Source organism: Tupaia chinensis, unplaced genomic scaffold (genome assembly GCF_000334495.1).
Source record: "Tupaia chinensis unplaced genomic scaffold, TupChi_1.0 Scaffold000489_1, whole genome shotgun sequence".
Classification (NCBI taxonomy): Eukaryota; Metazoa; Chordata; class Mammalia; order Scandentia; family Tupaiidae; genus Tupaia; species Tupaia belangeri.
Window position 1 is genome coordinate 2975131 of NW_006160001.1, and position 23694 is coordinate 2998824.

Consider the following 23694-nt stretch of genomic DNA (forward strand, 5'->3'; position numbering starts at 1 on the left):
TTCCCTACCATTTATTCAATACAATGTATAGATTTTAAATCCATACATATTTTCAAAGCCTTTTAAAAACTTGTACAATGTGGGAACCAGCAGTTAGCGTAATGGCTATGTCGCTGGACTCCCACGTAGTCGACCGCGGTTTGTGTCCCGGACCCGGTGGCTTAAAACTCACGCCGGGCACGTGTGCGTGCGTGCCCAAGATCCCGAGAGGAGAATGGAGGAGAAGGGAATGCGGCGTGGCCATCCCCTCGGGGGGGTGATTTCTTGCTTTCTGTCTCTATGTCTCTCTGTCTGTCTGGCGAGTGCACGCGCCCTACAGTGAAAATCTCTCCAAAAAAAAAAAAAAAAAGAAGTTAAAAAAAAAACTTGTACAATGTAATATAAACAAGATTATGATGATAATAAATAAATTTAAAAAACAAAAACAATTTTAAAAATCTTGTTATAAAGTTTTTTTTTAAGCTTATTGGTAACTAACAGAATTAGCTAAGGGCTTTTATATTCATTATTTCTATGGGTTCTAGATCCCTTCTAATTACAAAATTTATTTATTTTCATAATGACCTAAAACTGAAAAATGAAAACCCAAAACCTATTCAAATAGAATGTCATAAAATACTAAGATAAATATTATTCAAATAACTACAGAAATAATTGTAAGACAATTGATGGATCATCCAAAACTTTGCATGTTGTTCCTAAATCTTCCAAAGGGTGTTTTCTAATTCTCTTAGCCTTATTTTATACTCCTGTCATTTTTAAAATCAAAATAATTCAGATGCCATATAATAAACTGCACTATGCTTTTTAAATTTTATAGTAAAAGTGAACTACTTCTAAAAATGAAATCTAATATATACTGGAACATACTGAAATCCAATGTTTGCTGCAAGGCTGTTTATTGCAAAAGTCCCAATGTTTCAACCGAAGTTTAAATTAGGTCTAAACTCAGGTAACTGAACTTCATAATATTTGACCATGATGTTTATAAAGTGACCATATTCTAAGAAAATAAGGTTCAAATATCCTTGACTTACAGTTAAATTTCGGTCCCAGATCTGTATGCTTCCATTCTGGCAGGCAGCTGCTACGAGGTTTCCATCTCTACTATATGTACACGTAGTAGGAACGACTTTTTTACCCTGCATGGTCCGTGGTTTAAACACACTTTTTTGCTTCTTTGGATTTTCAACTTCCCATAGCCTCACAGTCCTAAAAAGAATCAGGAGATCTGTATTTATAAAAAAGAAGAGAGGGATCAGCATTTGGCATAATGGCTATGTTGCTGGACTCCCATGTAGTCGACTGCGGTTCGAGTCCCGGACCTGGTGGCTTAAACTCACGCCAGGCACGTGTGCGTGCATGCCCAAGATCTTGAGAAGAGAATGGAGGAGAAGGGATTGCAGCGAGGCCATCCCCCCTGGGGGGTGATTTCTCATTTTCTGTCTCTCTGTCTCGCTCTGTCTTTCTGGCAAGTGCACGCACCCTATAGCAAAAAACTCTCCAAAAAAATAAGAGAGTTTAAAATAGGGATGAATCCCATAAGGAATTCATCACCTTAAAGCATATTAATGTAAATTTTTAAAATAAAACAAAGCATTCTCCAGAGCCAGCAGGTGGTTCAATGGTTAAGGTGCTCAACTCCCATGTGGCAGACTACAGTTTGAGTCCCAGACCAGGAGGCTTGAAGATCATGCTAAGAGAATGTGCACGTGTGCCCAGAATAGATAAAATGGAAGAGAAGGAATTGCAGCAAGGCCATCTCCCTGAGAGGTGATTTCTCACTTTCCTTCTCTCTGTCTCTCTCCAGTAAGCATATCCTGTGGGAAAAAAAAAAAAAAAAAACTTAAAAAAAGGAAAGAAAGCATTCTACTGTAAAACAAAAATATTTTCCTGTAAAACACTGTCCACTTATAAATGAGGTTTCCCATGGAAATAAAGTGAACCATCTGAACTGTGCCATCATTAAATCAAAAAGTAAGTAAAAATTTAGTATCAAACCTATAATTTATTAGTTCTGCCCCTCAAAAGCAATAGTCTCTACTTTCTTCTGACTGTACACCTTGAGTAATAAAATTCCTGAATATATGCTACCTATATACACACCTTAATCTATAAATTACTTACATATGTTAATACGCTGTCCTATAACATACATTTAAAAAAAAAAACTGAAAAAGAAGTGGGCGAGCAGGTAGCATGAAGATTAAGGCACTAGATCTCACATGGCCACCTGCACAGTTTCAGTCCTAGACCAGGCAACTTGAAAATCACAACAGGGGAGCTGAGATCTAGTGAATTCAGAGATAAGAGCAATAAAGATGTTCTGTTAAGAATCCACCCTGCCATGGGAACTAGCAGTTAGCGTAATGGCTATGTCGCTGGATCCCCACGTAGTTGACCGTGGTTCGTGTCCTGGACCCGGTGGCTTAGAACTCACACCAGGCACATGTGCATGCGTGCGTGCCCAAGATCCCGAGAGGAGAATGGAAGAGAAGGGATTGTGGTGTGACCATCCCCCCTGGGGGGTGATTTCTCGCTGTCTCTGTCTCTCTCTGTCTGGCAAGCGCACGCTCCCTATAGCGAAAACCTCTCAAAAAAAAAAAAAATCCTTAAAAAAGAATCCACCCTGCCATGAAAAGGCAGGCAGTCAGAAGACTGAGTCAGCCATGAGACCTGAAATCTAGTGTTTTCAGAGATAAGAGCAATTAAGACATTCTGCTGAGAATCTACCCTGGTAGAGCCCTGTCTCCTCCTCTCTGTCTCCTGCTGTTTCTTTCTGCCTTTCTGTCTCTGCCTTTTCATTTTTGTTAAATTTTTCTTTTAAAAAAAAATTTTAAGGTAAAGTTTTCTTTAGGCTTTGAAATACTCCTTTATCTTGGTAATAATCCCCTTCCCTCTCCCTCTCCCATCTACGCAAAAAAAGGCCGGCCAGAAGACTGAGTCTGCCATGAGGAGCTGAGATCAAGCGCCACGCGGTTTTCATTTTTTGCTTTTTATAATTAATAAATAAATAATTTTTGTTTGCTTTATCCATTTTTCTTTTTCTTTCTCTTTTTCTCTGTTTTCTTATCCTTTTTCTTTTACCACATCACTTTGCTGCTCAGCTTCCACTTATTGAGTGTCTAGACAAGTCTAAATGAAAAGTTGCAAAATCTCAATACTATTTGGGTCCTCATATTCCACAACTCCCACTGAATCTATGTCATAAAGGGAGAAAAAAATGCAAGACCAAAGAGTTTGCAGACTACATCCTCCTCCTGTGCGACTCTGATCGCTCAGACTGATCTTCGAGAAATTAGGAAGAAATGAATAACCCATCAGATGACTAGAAATCACCACAGGGCGACAAGAAATATGCAAAACCAAGAAAATACCTCACCCCCTAGGAAAAAGACTAACTCCTCTTCATCCACAGACAGTACAATGGAAATCATGGAAATGTCTGATAAAGAATTTAGAGTATTCATAATGTTAAAACTAACAGAGATGGAAGAGAAGAGGGACAATGAACACCAGAAGAAAAAGCCAATGAGCCCCAGGAGGTGAGGAATTTCTTTCAAGAGCTGAAAGAGGAAACACACACCACAGAAGAGTCAAATGGAACTGTCGGAGATGAATGCTACAATACAGGAAGTCAAAACCTCCTTTGAAAGTATTAAAAGCAGACTAGATCATACAGAAAACAGAATCTCGGATGTAGAAGATGGGATCGCTGGAGTAGTTATATCCACCACAAAGACTGAGAAAATAGACCAAAAAAATGAGAATAATATAAGAGAAATACTAGATACCATTAAACATCCAAACATCTGGATAATCAGTATCCCAGAAGGTGAAGAGACTAATAAGGGCATTGACAACCTACTCCATGAAATCCTGGAAGAAAACTTCCCAAAGCTAAAGAGGCATTCAGAGATCCAGACCCAAGAAATACAAAGGACCCCAAATAATATCAACCCAAGAAGATTTCTCTAAGACACATTATAGTCAGATTGACTAAAACCACAGACAAAGACAAGATATTCAGACTGGAAAGAGAAAAATCTCATGTTACGTACAAAGGATATCCCATCAGGCTAACAGCGGACCTCGCATCGGAAACAATTCAAGCAAGGAAAGAATGGGAAAATATATTCAAAATGTTCAGTGAAAAACAATTTCAACCAAGAATACTATACCCGGCAAGATTATCCTTTATATGGGAAGAGAAGACAAGAACATTCTCAGATAAACAAAATCTGAAAGAATTAACCAACACCAGACCAGCTCTCCAAGAAGTTCTAAAGGGAGTGCTATCCCAGGAAAATTCTGACACACAGAAATAAGAGTTCTAAAACAGTTAAGAAAATGGCCAGCTTAATGGTAGGGACAAGTACAGAATTGAATGTTATCTTCCAAATTTAAACGGAGAGATCAGACCACAGCAGAAGATAAAGTACATGAGCTTGAACTGGTGAAACAGAACTTTATAACTTTTGACTAAAACATTACTGACCTTCTATGCTTTGTTTTCCAGTGTTAAGGAGTTTTGTCTTTTCTTAAGTTGTGGACAGGTCTATGTACCTACTATACAAACAGAATCCTAACCTGTTTCCTGGCTTTAAGTATTAAGCAAAGTTCACTTAATATTTTTTTTATTTTGATTTATTAAAGCTAAAACTGCCTTTCTTGAAATTAAAAAGCATATTTAAAAAAATACCTACTTGGTAACCACAGTAAGCTATACAGCCTCAGCTACATGCTATTTTCTAGTATATTCTTTCTATCCACAGGATTTCATGTCTAACTTTTGTTCACAGATATGTATGCATCAGCTGAATTTACTATCGATAGTATTTAGATTAATTAAGATATTATATATATATAAAACAAGAAACACACACATGCACAATAAACAAGAAGTGGAAAACTATTTGTTGACAATAACATGTATGTTTTAACCACTTTAGAACGTATTCTGGCTGGAAATTCGCATTTTATATGCTGTAGAGATGTCCAGTGAAAGTATGTAAAATAAAATAAAATAATTTAAAAAATATATAATTAAAAAAGAAAAGAAAATCACAACAGGGGTATGTATGCATGTGTGCCCAAGATCCTGAAAAGAGAATGGAGTAGAAGGGATTGTGGTGTGGCCATTTCCCCTGGAGGAAATCGCCTCTCTCTCTGGTGAGTGCACACTCTCTATAGCAAAACTAAAACAAAACAAACAAAAAACCTCTCTCTCTCTCTCTCTCTCTCTCTTACACACACACACACACACACACACACACACACTCATACTCTAAGATCCAGGCAAAGAGTTCAAGTCTCTGGAGGAATAACAGAAAGACAGTTGTCTGTTCCTGAGCTTTCACCAAATGAGAATCAACAGCTGTCTAGTACTGGAGCAAAGACAGAACATCTTCCTACTGACAGTCCAAGTAAAGGAGCACTGTCATCAAAAGAGGGTAGAACAAAAGCTATACAAGCCAGGTGGACGGGGGATGCAAAATATACAAAAACAAAGGTGAAATCAACAACTTCCTAACATGAATTATGAAGTCAAGCTATGAACCCACATCTTTAAAGTTCTAAAAGAAAAAGCAAATTATTAACACAATATTCTATTTTTTGTAAAATATATTAGGAAATACATTTCAAAATTAAGGTGAAGTCATGACTTTTTCAGATAGACAAACACTGCAAGTGTTACAGTTTTACAAAGAGAGCTATGATTCACTTTAGTTAGTTTTTATATGTGTTACAGTACAAGGTATGGGTCAAGGTTGATTTTTTAAAAAATTTTGTACATGGATATACAACACTTCCAGCACTATTTCTATCTGAGCATTATAAAGCCTGCCTTCTACTGAAAGTACTCTGTATTGGGTATTTATGTTTTGTTTCTGTTCAGTTTATTTCACACAGTTAAAAGGTAAGGAAATGGAGGAAGACTACATGAATCTTTTCTACCCTCTGTTCTGTAACAGCAGGGATAAATTATGGTAGTTTCCCTTTTTTATAACTGAATATCCCCAAATGTCAGATGATACTTTAGAATTAGGAAAGGCCCCACACAAGCACAAAGTATCATTATCTGGCTTGTTTAAAGTTCTTCATCTCTAAAACTGAGATAATAATACCAACAATGAGGGGCTATGAAGATTAAATAAGATTAGGGATATAAATGTGTCTAGGACAATATTTGGAACATAGTAGGCATTCAAAAACCTACTCCTGTCTGTTCTTCCTCTTAGACCATACATAACATATCAAAGCTAATAAACCCAACAACTAAGTATTTCCATCTATTTTAGTGGTATATGAACAGTTTGGGAAGGTTATTGGAAAAATGGAAAAGAAAAAAAGCAATTTACCTAGCATATAGATACATAAAATACATATTTATGCACCATCTGATAGTGACTAATTACATTTTGGTTTTATGGCTCTAGTTCTCTGAATCTATGCCTAAAAAAAGGATGTTAAAGTGCTAGACCATTAGGTATCTGTCAAAACATTTTATGCTGAAGACCATATATTTTGAAACTTGGAGTGAGATCTAGTCTTGTAAAATTAAAACTGTGTTTCATAAAAAAGATTTAAAAATAGAAGAAGGATCTGCCTGGGCCTTCCTGGACATATAATGAAAACATCCAGAAGACAAGAAAAAGACACAGGTGGGGTCATTACATTGCCCCAGGCACAAATGCTTTTTGTCTTAAAATTCTGAATTCTTTCCAGATACAAGTTCTACATTTTCTGGCATCTGCTGCATAAATGCATCACAGCATTTGGCAGAAGTCAAGGGAAGCATTAATTTTGCATGGAAATCACTTAAGAGATCTCGGTTTTTACTTTTCTCAAAAGACTATTACAAGCAACTTAATGATGTAAGAGTCTGAAACCTGCTGGCTCTCTTGGCAAAACAAATCCAACAAGAACGACCTTCTTTTCAAAAGTGCCCAAATATTAAAATATTGACATTCCATAGAAATGAGAAAAATATTCTAGCTTCTATATAAACCAATAATCATCTTTATAAACACATACTTGACAAACAATTTGTATATACACACAGAGAAATAGCAATAAGAATATAATTGCATTTGTTTGGTAGTAATGCTTTTTCTTACATTTACTGAAGGTGTTTGGTTCTGGAACAAACTCTCAGAATATTTGTTCAATTAATAGGTTTGAAAAAGTAAAAAAGCATTATGAAATCTAAAGTTAGAATCAAGAGTAAATGTTGTAATAAATAGCCACTTACATCTTACGTTTAAGGCCAAGTGATGTTCAGCAAAGGTGCCAAAACAATTCAATGGAAAAATAATAGTTTTATCAACAATGATCCTGGGACAACTGGCTATCCATGTGTAAAATGGTGAGCTTGGATCCTTTCTTCACATTATACAAAAATTAACTCAAGTTTGACCACAGGCAAGTCTTCTTAGATATAAAAGAGTTAATCTTTATGAGCTACTATTAAGAAATAAGTTCTTACATAGAATGTCAAAAGCGTAAATGATCAAAGAGGGGAAAACAATTTGGACTTCATCAAAATTAAAATCTTTGTGCTTCAAAAGATACCATGATACCATCAAGAAAGTAAAAAGACAAAGACTTGGAATACATTTGCAAATTACATAACAGATAAGGTACTAATATGTAGAATATTAAAAGAACATTACCAATTAAATAAAAATAAACACAATTTTTAATAACTTATTTATTAAATTCCATTTCTTGTGATTATTATTATTATTATTATTATTATGTATTTTAATTTGATCAGACAGAGAGAGAGAGAGAAAGGGAAAGTAAGAGAGCAAGCCGCCAGGTCTGGGTCTTGAACCATAGTCAGCCATGTTTGAGTCCAGCATCCTTAATCCTCATGCCACCTGCAGGCCCGAATTTTTAAAAGGCCAAATATTTGAATATATATTTCACTAAAGAAGATATACAAATACTCAATAATGTATGCAAAGACCCTTGACATCAGTCATTAAAAAGTGCAAATCAACTTTAGCTTCTACATATAAGAGAAAACATAGTAATTCTCTTTCTTTGCCTGGTATTTCATTTAGGTTAATGTTTTCCATAGTCACACATGTGTCACAAATGACAGGATTTTTATAACTGATTAGTATTCCACTGTGTACATATACCACTATTTAAAAATCCACTCGTTTTTAGACATTTAGATTGATTTTTATTCCATATCTTGGCTATTGTGACTAATGTTGCAATAAAAATAAGGGTGTAGATTATCTCTTGGACATACTGATTTTCTTTCTTCTAGACATATACTGAAAGGCAGGATTGTTGAATCATATGATATTTCTATTCTTAGTTTTTTGGAGACTCTCCATACTGTTTTTCATAGTGACTATACTAACTTACACATCCACCAACACTGTATAAGAGTTCATTCCAAGACAAATTAGTGAAAAAAAGTACATCTTTTCAATGAACAGTACTGGGAAAACGATATTCATCTGTAGAAGACTGAAACTAGAACCTTTACTCTCATCACATGCAAAAATTAACTCAAAATGGATTAAAGACTTAAGCGTAACACTGAAAACAAAACACATAAAACAACTTGAAGAAAACATAGGACAAACACTTCAAGATATTAGTTTAGGCAAAGATTTCTTAAATAAGACTTCTAAAGCATGAGCAATATATAGAATGAGTGGTACTATATCAAGCTATAAAAAGCTTCTGTACAGTAATGGAAACAATCAACACAGTAAGAAAACAACCTACAGAATGGGAGACACAATTTACAAATTAAACGACTCACCAGGGATTAATAACAAGAATATAAAAGAAACTCAAACAGCTTGCCTACACAAAAACAATCCAATTTAAAAATAGGCAATTAAGCTGAACAGACAATTCTCAAAGGAAGATATATAAACGACCAAAAACGAATGTCCAATATCACTTATAATAAGGGAAATGCAAATCAAAACCACAATAAGATATTATCTTGCACCAGTCAAATGGCTATTATTAAAAACAGAATAAAACAAGTGGCTGGTGAGGCTGTGGGAAAATGAGGAACCCTCATTCACTATTGGTGGGAATGCAAACAAGTACAGCCACAGTGGAAAACAATATGGAGTTTCTTCAAAAATCTAAAACTAGAACTATCTCTAAAAAAGTAATCCCACTACTGGGTATATTCCCAAAGGTTCAGAGATCAATCAGTTGAAGAGATATTTGCATGTTCATGTTTACTGCAGCATTATTTATAAGAGCTCAGATATGGAAGCAACCAAAGTGCCTAAAAACTAATGAACGGCTGAAGAAAATGTGTAATACATACAGAATATCTTTGTATGCCTTTTCAAATTAAAATCTTAAGTTACTCATTTTGATTTATTTTATTTATTTATTCTTAATATCTAGCAGAGTTTTGTGCCAATAATAAGCTTTCAATATACCAGGCATATAAAAAAATTATCTTAGGGGAACCAGCAGTTAGCGTAATGGCTATGTCGCTGGACTCCCACATAGTTGACAGCGGTTCGCGTCCCGGACCCGGTGGCTTAAAACTCACGCCGGGCATGTATGTGTGCCCAAGATCCTGAGAGGAGAATGGAGGAGAAGGGATTGCGGCGTGACCAGCCCCCCTAGGGGGTGATTTCTCGCTTTCTGTCTCTCTGTCTCTCTCTGTCTGTCTGGCGAATGCACGCGCCCTATAGCGAAAAAACCTCTCCAAAAAAAAAAAAATTATCTTAGTATTATCTACCAACTTACCTACTATATAGGTCTTTAGTACTGCTCTACTTTTAAATTCTCCTGAAATATTTTTGTTTTGTTTTGTTTTGTTTTTGTAGAGGCTTTTGCCTTAGGGCACATGTGTCTCACCAGAAAGAGATAGTGGGAGGGAAAATGAGGAATCACCTACAGGAGGATGGTCGCACTGCAATCCTTTCTCCTCCATTCTCCTCTCAGGATCTTGGACATGCGTTTACATGTACCCAGAGTGAATTTCAAGTCACCAGGTCCAGGACTAAAAATGGGCTAGCCATGTGAGACGTAACTGCTACACTATTTGAATTAATGTGTTTTTTGAAATACACATTCCAAGGACCAGCAGATGGCCTAGCAGTTATGTCGCTGGACTCCCACATGTTCAAACACTGTTCAATGGACGCGTGTGTGTGCATGCCCAAGATCCTGACAGGAGAATGGAAAGAAAATGTGGCATGGCCATCCGCCCTGGGAGAGTGATGACTCAATTTCCCTCTTACTGTGTCTGTCTGTCTCTCTCTCTGGTAAGCACACATACCTAAGACAAAAATCTCTATAAATAAATTAAATGAAATGATATTAATGAATGAATGAACGAATAAACAAACAAACAAACAAAATACACGTTGAGGGACCAGCAGATGTCGTAGAGGTTATGGTGGTTGGTTTCAAAATGCTGACTGTGCAGTGCCAGTGCTGAATCTAGCAGCTTGAAAACAAGCCAGGCATGTGTGCATACCTGGGACTGTGCCCAAAATCCCAAGAGGAGATTATAGGAGAGGGACTGAATATGACCACCCGCCGGGGGTGGGGGTGGGGGGTGATTTGTCACTTTGCCTCCCTCTCTTTTTCTGTCTCTCTCTAGTGAGCACAAGTACTCTACAGCAAATTAAAAAATAAAATACAGGTTGAAGGCTGATTGTTCTATGTAGAGGAAGCTGGTTCCCACATGACTGACCATGATTTGAACTCTGTCTGAGAGGCAACACACTGGATAGACTTAGAGATATGCTTAAAACCCTGAGGAGATGGAGAAATTGAGGGAAAGGACAATAGTGTGACAAGGTCCCATTGGGTGGTACCTTTTCTCTCTTCTATTTCTCCTTCACATATGCACACACATCTCCAAGCATTAAAAAACAACTGGAAAGGGGGAGGGCAGTCCATAGCACAGTGTTAAGCCCTGTGCATAGGAAGTCAGATCCTACATGGAAAACCATGGTTCAAATCCCAGCCCTGGCAGCTTGAAAAACATGCCAGGCACACATGTGTGTGTGCCCCAAATCCTGATAGGATGAAGAAATAGAAGAAGGGACCAGCAGTTAACGTAATGGCTATATGGCTGAACTCCCATGTAGTCAACTGCAGTTCAAGTCCTGGACCAGGTGGCTTAAACTCACACCAGGCACATGTGCGTGCATGCCCAAGATCCCAAGAGGAGAGTGGAGGAGAAGGGATTGCGGCATGGCTATCCCCCCTGGGGAGTGATTTGTTGCTTTCTATCCCTCTGTCCTTCTCTGTCTTTCTGGCGAGCACACACGCCTTATAGCAAAAACCTCTTAAAAAAAAAAAAAAAAGAAAAAGAAGAAGAAGAATCCCATCTCAGGGCCAGCAGGTGGTGCGGTAGTTGAGGTGTTCTCCTTGTCTCTTTTTCTCTCTTTGGCAAGTGTACATGGCCTCTGGCAATAAGAAAAAATTAACACAGGTTGAATATCCTTTTGAGTATCCTTATCCAAATTCTTGGGGCCATACGTTTCAGATTTTAGAGTTTTCCCAGATTTTGGAATATCTACATATACATAATGAGATGTCTTGGGCATAGGATCCAAATCTACACACAAAACTCATTTATGCTTCACGTATACCTTATATACATACACTGAAGATAATTTCATATAATATTTTGGGGGCTGGCTTGGTAGCACGGCAGTTAAACACTGTTGTGTTTGGAACCAGATTCCATATGGCCCAGTGCAGTTCAAAATCCCAGATGCCAATGGCTTGAAAAACATGCCTGGTTCATGTGTGTTTGTGCCCCAAATCCTGATGGAATAGAGAAATGGAGGAAAAAAGACTGCAGCATGACCTTGCTCCACTGGGGGAGTGCTTCTCTTTTTCTTTTTTCCTCTCTCCCCTCCCCTCCTTCCCTCTTTTTCTTTCTCTGGCAAGTGCACATGCCGTCTGGGGAAAAAAAATTTTTTTGGAGAGGTTTTTGCTATAGGGCGCGTGTGCTCGCCAGAAAGGCAAAGATAGAGAGAGAGAAAGCAGAAATCACCCCCCCTAGGGGGGATGGCCACACCGTAATTCCTTCTCCTTTCTCCTCTCGGGATCTTGTGCACGCTCGCACATGCGCCTGGCGTGAGTTTAAGTCACCAGGTCCAGAACTCAAAACGTGGTCGACTACATGGGAGTCCAGCGACATAGCCATTATGCCAACTGCTGGTACCCCGGGGAAAAAAAAATTTTAAGTATATAATATTTTTAATATATTGTAATTTGATTGCAAGTTGTCACATGAAGTTAGGTATGGAATTTCCACTCACAGTATTAAAAAAAAATCCAATTTTGGAGCATTTGGGATTTCCAATTTTCAGATGAGCGACATACAAGCTGTGATCTGGTCCTATTAATTGTTCAGCTACAAGTGCTATTCCTGGCTCTGAAGAAGCAAGACTGGATAGGACAGGGCCTTTGTCTTCATGGAAACCATAGCATGGCTGGTAAAAATGTCTTAAAAGCTGTAAGTTATATGGCCACAACCCAACAAATATACTGAATATATTCTGTAAGCCAGATTCTTCAGTGGATACAAAGGGAAACAAAAGTACCTGTTCTCTAAGAACACATACTCTAATGAGAGAAAAACTGGAGAAAAGGCCATCATACCATAAGGCAGCCACCTAGAAAAGGTGATTTGCTGGAAGAGATATGGGAAGGATTCCACAGAGGTGTGTCTTCTGAGAGAACTGCTGATTCTATGGTGAAATTTACAGGTTGGGAGAGGGGTTGGGATAGGGAATGAATAAAAATAAAATTGATATAATAAAAAATATAAAGAAAAGAGGGTTTGAAAGAGTTTATTCTAGGAACAAAAAGTCATTTGCTTTGAAAAGATGAAGTGCACAGTGGACATAACTGAAAGACTGTCACGAAATAGAGAAATGGCTTAAGTTACATAATCAGCTGTGTTTTAGAAAATCATTTGGAATACAATAAAGAATCTTGCTTAAGGGGAACAAAGCTGTAAGTTAGACAGTACATGTGGGAGATGATCAAATCCTATCCTAAGATAATGGGATGAGGAGGGTGAGAAAGAAAAACTGTGTGAGCTAGAGAAGGGGATGCTATTCTGTGAGGAAGAGTTTGGGGTAAGGGTGTAGTATAAGTCAAAAACATAATCTTGGTAGAGGAAATAGTATCAGGTCAAGGTTTGGATACCTCACGTGATAGTTAAGTGGAAACTCTGGTCTGGGTGAAAGACCCAAATGGGATTCATTAGAGTGTAGAAAGAGATATAAAACTGGGAACTGCAGAAGGTAGACCCTTGAGAAACAGCCATTTAGAGCATAGGCAATAAAAAGGAAAAGGAATTAGACAGAAGACAAGAGGCAGGAGGAGGGACAGGAGAAGGTAGTGTTAGGAAAACCAAAGAAAGTTTTTTTTTTTTTAAGTTTAAAAGTTGTGATCAAGAGTGTCAAATTTCAAGCAAGTATTTCATGATGCTAAAGCCACATGGGAAGGTAACAGGTTTGCAGCCTAAGGTCTCCTTCTACACACCAGGCATGCACATGTGTGCCTGTGATCCTTGTTGGTTGAGGTTGGGGTCGGATCAGCAAGTGAACACACTTGCATGTAACTGTTGGGTGTGTCCCTGCCACCCTCCTTTTCTCTCCCCTCTTAGAAGTAATAAAGTAAATTAAAAAAAAAAAAAAGTCAAATTCAAATTCAAGAGCTATTAAATGGAAAAAAAAAAAAAAAAGATTGAAAGGCTTCCCAGAATTAACACACAGATAATATAGACAAATTTTTTTTTTTTTTTTTTTTTAGTTTGCTATAGGATACATGTACTCTTTGGAGAGAGACAGGGAGAAAGAGACAGAGAGAAAAAGAGAAGGAAAGTGAGAAATCACGGCCCAAAGTCAATTGCCATACCACAATCCCTTCTCCATTCTCCTCTCAGGATCTTGGGGACACACACACATACTTAATCTGAGTGTATTTCAAACTGCTGGTTCTGGAACTCAAACCACACGTGGCCATGTGGGATCCAGTGACCTTAACCTCCACACTACCTGCTGGCCTCAGAGAAGACTTCTGCAAGAGCAACTTCAGCAGAATAGAGAGGTGGAAGTCAGAATATTATGGGATTAAAAGTGGGAAATAATGAAGGAAAGATAACAGGTGAAAAGAGCTCATACATAAAATGCTATAATGCTATTTAAGTTCAGATAGGAAATGATAAAACCTGGCTAAGATGAAGAGAAATAGAAATGAGAAAGAGAAACTGGGGAGAGGATATAACATTAAGTCTGGCTCATAAATGACAAGAATTGGTTGTGAGGTAGATATGAGGGAGTTTATACCAGGAAAAAAATCAAAAACAAAGGCCTTGAAAGGAACAGAGAATTATCTGATTCAGTTATAATCAACGTGCAAGTGTGTGCTCTGCGGAATACAAACATCTGGAGATGAAGATGGAAAGAGGCTTGAACTAGGTGGAGAAAATCCTGCAAGCCCATTAGAGTATGCATAAACCTTGAGAATGCAACAGAGAATCAACACTAATAGAGCCTGAACTCCCCTCCCTCACAGCAGTGTGGCCTAAAATCTGCTTAAACAGATGTTCCAAAAGTCTACCCCATTGCTAGAGAATATGGAGCCCAGAAGGAATGATGATGGTGTTCTAGACAAAGATTTTAGAACAGTAGAGACTCTGACACTGTTATTCCCATAAATGGAGAATTTAAAAGGAAGAGAGAAAAACACTAGAAAATAAAATGAGAATAGTAATGGTCCAGTGCTTCTAATAATATATGTTTCTGGCATATTGAAAACGAACAAGTCAGTGATAGAAATCAACTCTTCTGAAGAAGGTATTGAGAATAGACAATTCTGTCATTCTTCAACTGTATTTTGATATACATAATTGGGAAGCAGGAAACTCATAATGAATCCAACCAGGGTATAAGAAAGTCATTCATTAAGTTCTATTCCACTAATTATTCTTTTAACATTTGTCAAGATAAGAAATCATAAGTGAGGCTGAACCCTTAAACAAAGGAATGGAGGTAAAAGGATTGCAGCATGACCATACTTCACTGGGGGGCACCTTCTCTCTCACGCATGCATTCTCTCTTTCTCTGGAAAATACAGGAACCCTCTGGCAATTAAAAATAACAACTAAAAAAAAAAAAAAATCACATGGGATTTGGCCTTAAAATATGGAGAAAGATATAGTGTGCCTACAATTAGAGATGACTGTTTTACTTTTGTTAAAAAGTAATGCTATATTACTTTAAGAGCAAAACAGCACAGTGGGTGGAGGTAGAGGATGAGAGATATGGGGGCAGAGGAAAGAGATTATGGTAGCTAGCATAGGATAAAATAAGTATGACAAATCTTACAGAAATCTGCCTCCACCCACCCCTTTACTGCGGGTGCTGCCAGGACTCACTAGTGCATCTGGGCCAACTTCCCCCTGGGTATTAACAGGTGCAGGCAGGCTTCCCAACAAGCCACTGAATTTAACAGGGTAATAGCCATTATTCTTTATTTTTAAAAATGCCTTTGAAACACAATACATACCCAAATTTTCACTCAACTATCCAAGTGTAAAAGCAGCAGACTTCACATCTGTAGAACAGATTCTAAAGATAAAATGTGATGGGCCAAAAAATGATTCAGTGAAAATTTGAAGATGAGATAAATATTCTTTTTTTGAAAGGGAATGGATGGCTTTTCTTAACTGAAAAATTAAACAATAATTAATCAAGTTGTAGAGTTAAGTAGTGAAATCAGTGTTACATTCTAAGTTTACACTAAAAATAATGAACTTTCTCAGAATATCTAACAAGTTAATCTACACCAGACTTTTGTGGTTAAAGATTATTCCCAGAAATCATGAAATGACAAAATGTATTTGATAGTGAATTCAGAGTACTGGATTAATAATCTGAGTAAGAGTTAAAATATGGATTCATAAGTATGACAGCTAGCATTTAAGTGCTCATAATGAAGCAGGCACTGTTCTAAGTATTTTATCATTTAATCCTCACAACTCTCTGAATAAAGTACTATTAGAAACTCTACTTTCTAAAGGAAAACTAAAGCATGAAAGGATTAAGTAACAATTAATGTCAACATTCAGTTGAGTGGAATAATCAACTAATGGATTTGCTGTCAAGGCATATGAGTATCTACCTCATATTTCATCATCTTGTCTATATGGATCCAAGAAACCAGTAAGGTCACAACAATTTTGGATTTATACACTATAAATGTTGATGGTTAAAGTAATACTTTTACTTGAGAAAGTACTGCAAAATGCCCATATCTAAAGAACTAATTCAAAACAAAGCAGAAATTATTTGTATTTTTATCTTTCAAGAATAAACAGTTACTTTTAAAATCTCACTGCTGTAAACTATATTACGTTATAGAAATGTAGCTCTTACTACTGAACAAATATCACTTTTTCTTTTCCTAACAAAGATAATCAAGAGAGAATACTCAAAAGAATACCAGTAAGAGGGATTCCACCTACTATAACTGCCTGCCTCTTGTCTTCAATCCCTTTTACTTTATTCATCCCCCATAGGCCTGTGACACATTTGGTCATAAACCAGGCATTTTCCCCCTGAATAATGTCTGTTCTACTCTTTTTTTTTTCTTTTTTTTGGAGAGGTTTTCGCTATAGGGTGCGTGCGCTTGCCAGACAGAGAGAGACATAGAGACAGAAAGCGAGAAATCACCCCCCAGAGGGGATGGTCACACCGCAATCCCTTCTCCTCCATTCTCCTCTCGGGATCTTGGGCACGCACACACATGCGCCCAGCGTGAGTTTTAAGCCACCGGGTCTGGGACGCGAACCGCGGTCAACTACGTGGGAGTCTAGAGACAGCCATTACGCTAACTGCTGGTTCCCAGTTGTACTCTTGGATCAACTTTTCATATAAAGAGAAGAGGAACAACATGCAGCAGAAAAATCAGCAATAGCTGAAGCACAGAGTTTAAACAGAGAAATAAATAAGGTTTTGGATCCAGGAAGTTTCAGACCTCACCATAACATTCTTTAAAACTCTGTACAGAAACTATGACCTACCAGATCAACTGCTAGGGCACACAGAACCACCCAATTGGCATATGTCTTCATGAAGAAAATTGTGTAAGCATGTGAGAGGAAGGGAGAATGAGTATACCTTCAATTGTCTCACTACAATACCCTTTCTTCAGTCCTTCAACCCCTCAGGATCTTGGAACCCTAAGAACTGTTGTGTGGTTTCAGACCAACCTGGGGATCTAAACAGTGGTTGGAATGTGATTTCCAGAAATGTCATTTGTACATTATAGGTTGCACCACCAATTACATCTCAACATCAGAAACAACCTATCTGAGAAAAGATGCTGGGGGGGATCACGTTGAAAAAGTGCAACATACAAGAACAGCCCACGCTGAAAACAAAAGTTGAAATTCAGTGTACCCTTCTCCACATGCTTTCTATTACGGAAGGCCTTCATGGTTACACTAAGGATAAAGAAATGTTCACTGTCTGCTGAATTATCATTAAATACAACAGTATTGAGAAGACACCTTCAAGGCTCCTGAGAACTAGTGATTTCAGGAGAATAAGCGAAATGAAGATTTTCCACTGATAATTCAGCCTCCAGCCCACAAACTCCAGTGGTAGGAGCTTCCTCAAGCTTTCTCTCTGCCCTTGCCTCTGCTTCTATTTCTAATTTTTGCTTTAAAAAAAATAATTTTTTTAGGTTTTTTTTTTTTTCGCTTTTTTCTCCTCTTTTTCTCTGTTTCTTGGTTGTTTTTCTTGCTGTTGTTTCTCTCTCTATTTTTTTTTCTGGACTCTCAGATTGTACTTCAAGTTGGGGAGGAACACACTTTCCATCAAATGACTAGAAATCACCACAGGACCACAATAAATATGGGAAAGTAAGAAAATACCTCCCTCTCCCCAAGGGAAAAGAATAACTCCTTTTCATCCACAGACAGTTGAATGGAAATCATGGAAATGTCTGATAAAGAATTTAGAACATTCATAATGGCGAAGCTAACAGAGATGGAAGAGAAGAGGGACAATGAACTGCAGAAGAGAAAGGAGAAAGGAGCTGACGAGTGCTGGGAAGTGAGTAAATTCTTGCAAGATGTAAAAGTAGAATTACATGTTTTACAAAAGAATTAAGTAGAACTGTTAGAGATGAAGACTATAATACAGAAAGTCAAAATCACTCTCTCTTTTTTTTGGAGAGGTTTTTGCTATAGGGCGCGTGCGCTCGCCAGACAGACAGAGACAGAGAGATAGAAAGCGAGAAATCACCCTCCCGGGGTGGGGGTGGGGCGTGTGGCCACGCCACAATCCCTTCTCTTCCATTCTCCTCTCGGGATCTTGGGCATGCACACACACGCACCCGGCGTGAGTTTAAGCCACGGGGTCCAGGACTCGAACCACAGTCAACTACATGGGAGTCCAGCAACACAGACATTATGCTAACTGCTGGTCCCAAAATCTCTCTTGAAAGTATTAAAAGCAGACTAGATCATATAGAAAATAGAATCTCAGATGTAGAAGATAAAATTACTGGCCTAGAAAAATCCACCACAAAGACTGAGAAAATTGCTCAAAAATTTGAGAATAATATACGAGAAATACTAGATACCATCGAACGTCCAAACATCCGGATAACTGGCATCCCAGAAGGCGAAGAGACTCATAAAGACATTGATAATCTATTCCATGAAATCCTGCAAGAAAACTTTCCAAACTTAGAGAGGCACTTAAAGATCCAGTCCCAAGAAATACAAAGGACCCCAAACAGAATCAACCCAAGAAGATCTTCTCCAAGATACATTATAGCCAGACTGACCAAAACCATAGACAATGACAAGATACTAAGACTGGCAAGAGAGAAACAGCAAGTTACCTACAAAGGATATCCCATCAGACTAACAGCAGACCTCTCATCGGAAACAATGCGAGTGAGGAAAGTATGGGAAAATATATTCAAAGTGTTAAGGGAAAAGCAATTTCAACCGAGAATACTGTACCCAGCAAGATTATCCTTCATATGGGAAGAAAAGATAAGAACATTCTCAGATAAACAAAACTTGAAAGAATTTACCAGCACCAGACCAGATCTCCAAGAAGTTCTCAAGGGAGTGCTATGCCAGGAAAATTAAATGTACTCCCACAGAAATAAAAGTTCAAAAACTAAAAAAATGACCAACTTAATCATAGGGACAAGTCTGGAGTTGAATATTATATCCAAGAATTCTATTGGGACGATTGAACCACAACAGAAGATAGATTAAGTACATGAGACTGAATTGGGAAATAGCATTCTGTGACTTCTGATTAAAATATTGCTTCTTTTCTTCTAGGCTTTGTTGTCCAGTTTTAAGAGTTTTTGTCCCGTCTTCAGCTGTCTATAGGTTCATGTACCTACTATTTGAACAGAATATTAACCAGTTTCCAGGCTTTAAGTTTTTTTGTTGCTGTTATTGGAGAGGGTTTTTTGTTTTTGTTTTTGCTATAGGGCATATGCGCTCACCAGACAGACAGAGAGAGACAGAAAGCGAGAAATCACACCCCAGGGGGGATGGCTACACTGCAATCCCTTCTCCTCCATTCTCCTCTCGGGATCTTGGGCACGCATGCACACGCGCCCGGTGTGAGTTTAAGTCACCAGGTCTGTGACTCGAACTGCAGTCTACTACATGGGAGTTCAGCACCAGCCATTACACTAACTGCTGGTCCCATCCAGGCTTTACGTTTTAAGCAAATTTCATTACCAATTCAAAACTGCTTTTCTTGAAATTACCAGCTGAACTTGCTATTGAAAGTAGTTAGATTATTTAAGAAATTGTGTGATCAATAAAATGTGGGAGGAAAAGGAATGGAAGACAACAAAAGACACCAGAGATAGTATGAGAAAAGGGCGGGAAAGGGCAGAGGATATATATAAATTATATATATATATATATATATGAAACTAGAAATGGGAAATTATTGATGATAACTTACATGATTAAGCCACTATGCAGTCTATTCTGGATGGGAAACCACTTTTTGTATGCTGTGATGATGATTAGGGAATGAATGTAAAGTAATTAATTAAAAAAAAGTTTCAAGAGAAAAAAAAACACAGTATTAATAAAAGCTAAACATTTATTAGGTCTGTATTAAACCAGCAATGTGTTAAGGGCTTTATAGATATTATCTCATTTTAAGTTCACTGTTACTAGGTGGGTACCTTCAATCATCCCCATTTTGTTCATGAACACACAGTTAATAGTGGCAGACTTAGGATTCTAACCCAGGTAAATCTGATTATATAGCACTTACCTCTATTTTAATACCTAAAGGAGCGCTGTGTGTAAATCTCTGGTTGTATAATCACTGCATAAAATTAGATCAGGGTGGCATAGCAGTAAAACATGATGCTCTGTGACACAATGGGAAGAAGGTTCCCAGTTCAAGTACAGTGCTGACAGAAGACTGGGAGTGGGCCAAGGCATCAAGACCCTGCTGGTCATGCTGTCTGTCTGTGCGTATGACTCTCACTCTATGTGTGTTTTTCTCTTGCTTATGAAAAAAAATAAACTCTTTAAGAAAATTAAAATAAGCCCAGACACTGTTAAGTAAGCAGAGTGTTACTGGGTTATATTGCTAGAAGTCTTTTACAGAGACTTTAAAGAGTGCGACTGACAGTATTATTAGTCTAGTTTCTACAGATTGCAATTCACTACATGTTTCTCTAAAATATTGCTGTGCTACAAGGCTGATCCCACATTTCCCTAACATATTTAAAGGTTTGATTTGTAGTTCAGTTTCCACCTATCTCTATAATTAATTGTTTAAATAAAGTGGACAGCATAACACTTAAATTTACTCCAAAAGAAATGGGGACCAGAATATAACTGCTAAAATGACACACCCTACAACTAAGTAGCCAAGTCATCAAATACTAAATATCCCAATAAGGTAGGTACTGCTTTAACAGATTTTTTTTTTTCTTTTTAAGTTTTCATACACTTGCCTCAAACCTGGGAAATGTCCAAGTATTGTAAGATCTAGGACATGGAATCTAGTAAAATATTTCCTGACTTAGGCCTACCTAATTTTCAGTAGCCAGTTAAAGCAAAAGAATCTATCCCTATTTGACATCCTTGATATTGATCAGAATAAATATTTCTCTGCCCAATTATAGATGTATGGGTAGTTTTTAACATTTTTTTGTGTGGGAGGAGGAAGAGAGTTACGTGAGTTGCCTAAAATAGCACATATGTGTACTTTGTGCAAAAAGTGTCTGTAGTTTCCCTTAGATCATCATAGAGATCCAATAAAGATCAAAAACACCAGTCTAGATCATCTGAAGTTTACCTTTGGCCCAAGTAAAACCTTCAGAGACCCAACTTTATATTATTTATATTTACATTTAGACTGCATTGCTTTAATTCTCTCTTATGGCTTTTCTTTAATAATATTTTTAGGACTATTTTGACTTGTGTTAAAAGGCACAACAACAAAAAAAGCAAAATAAATTTAGTATGGAAAAAATGACAAAGGGACATCTGACAGAAATAAAGTCAGATTTATTTCTTTTTAAACTCTCTCTCCTGACTTATGTCATTTTAAAAAGATCACTTAACCTCTCTGAGCCTCAGTTTCCTAATCTGAAAATAATACTTCACTGAGTTATTCTAAGGAATTGACTGAGAAATATATGGAGAGAGTTCTTAACATAGTGCTATATCTATGGTAAATGCTCAATTATAAAATTTACTATTGTATTTATTATAAAGAATACTATTTTTAGTGTATATATTCATTATCTTTTTTCCTTTTCTCTTTGTCCCATTTATTTATTTATTTTTACATTTTCCCAGAAACATTCACTTTACACATCAAAAAATTTTTGCTCATACTCCAGTTTGTGACAGATATTAAACAACTTTCAAAATTTCAGAATACTTAATTTTAAAGATAATGTTCAAAATATTTCTTATAATTTTGTATAATTTTGTTTGTGACTCTATAATAACAGAGACAGTATGGTTTTAAATATTTTTGAGAAAATATTTACATGTCATCTACTCAAATTGTTGAAAAGCAAATGCCCAGCACACTAGTCACACATAAACTTTCTCAATTCAGCTCTGCCTACCAAGTATTTTGTGATATACCATCTGCTAGCAAAGATCAGTCTCTTTTTCTTCCTTCAAAGTCCTTCTCAAGACAATCCTCTGTTATGGTTCTCTTTTGCAATCTCTACTGATTACAATGATGGGCTAGAAAAGTTCAAGTTATTTTATGTTATAAATTCCTTTTTTTTTTGGAGAGGTTTTGGCTATAGGGTACATGCACTCACCAGAAAGACAGAGAGACAGAGGGACAGAAAGTGAGAAATCACCCCCGCCAGGGGGGAATGGCCATGCTGCAATCCTTTTTCCTCCGTTCTCCTCTCAGGATCTTGGGCACGCACGCAAACGCGCCTGGCATAAGTTTAAGCCACCAGGTCCGGGACTCGAACCGCGGTCGACTACATGGGAGTCCAGCCACATAGCCATTACGCTAACTACAGGTCCCTTATAAATTCTTTCATTTATTTTCTCTAATAGTTCTGCCCGGCAGAACTATTTATGATACCAAGCCATCTTTCTAAGAGCTTCTGTTGGCTTACTTGAGATCCACCTTAGTTCCATCATTCTCTGATTAATCTTTAAGTATGACATTCCCTGTCCAATAATGAGTATTTCCAATTTCTGATTGAATGCAACAAGCAATATTGAACTTATGCAAATAACCCCTCTGCCACAAAATAAGAATACTCCCAAATATTTCCAGTTCAAGAGAGGTCAGGAAGGAAGAAAAGTTTATGTTTCCACTTAAATAAACAAACAAACAAGAAAAATATTTTAACAAATTGCTGAACCTATCAACAACTCAAAAGAACATAAAATGTTTAAATTGGGGAAACAAAGCATAGTAAAAAAAAAATAAAAAGAAATCAGGAATGTTTTACTCAAAAGTCCTAAAATTCTATTTTGCGATTTCAGTCTTATGTTCAAACTCTCTTCTGTTAAATAGCAGTGTTACTGTGGTTCAATCTTTCCGTTTAAATTCTGGAAGTTAACATTCAACATTATTATTGATATTTTTTGTCCTGAGCATTAAACTGGTCATTTTCTTGGTTGCCTTTTGTTCTCTTAATTCTGTACGTTTCTTCAGTTTTCCTGGTAGAGCACTCCTTTCAGAACTTCTTGAAGAGTGGATCTGCTATTGGCAAATTCTTTCAAGTGTTGTTTATCTGTGAATGCTTTAATCCTTTCTCTCCATATGAAAGTAATCTTGCCGGGTATAGTATTCTTGGTTGAAACTGTTTTTCCCTTAACACTTTGAATATATTTTCCCATTCTTTCCTCACTTGCATTGTTTCTGATGAGAGATCTGCTGTCAGCCTGATGAGATATCCTTTGTAGGTAACTTGACATTTCTCTCTTGCCAATCTTAGTATCTTGTCTTTGTCTGTGGTTTTGGTCAGTCTGGCTATGTGTCTTGGAGAAGATCTTTTTGGGTTGATTCTATTGGAGGCCCTTTGTATCTCTTGGGTCTGGATCTTTGAATGTCTCTCTAGGTTTGGAAATTTTTCTTCCAGGATTTCATGTAAAAGATTGTCAATGCCCTTATGAGTCTCATCCCCTTCTGGGAT

At 37.2% G+C, this 23694-nt stretch overlaps 1 protein-coding gene across 1 annotated transcript in view; it reads right to left on the reverse strand.

The window, feature by feature from the left end:
• Positions 1-23694, reverse strand: part of WDR70 (WD repeat domain 70) — a 263224-nt gene that overhangs the window by 111205 nt on the left and 128325 nt on the right. The window contains exon 10 of the mRNA XM_006156313.3: positions 1038-1212. Within this exon, the coding sequence (XP_006156375.1) occupies positions 1038-1212 (175 nt within the window). The remainder of the gene's footprint in view (positions 1-1037; positions 1213-23694) is intronic.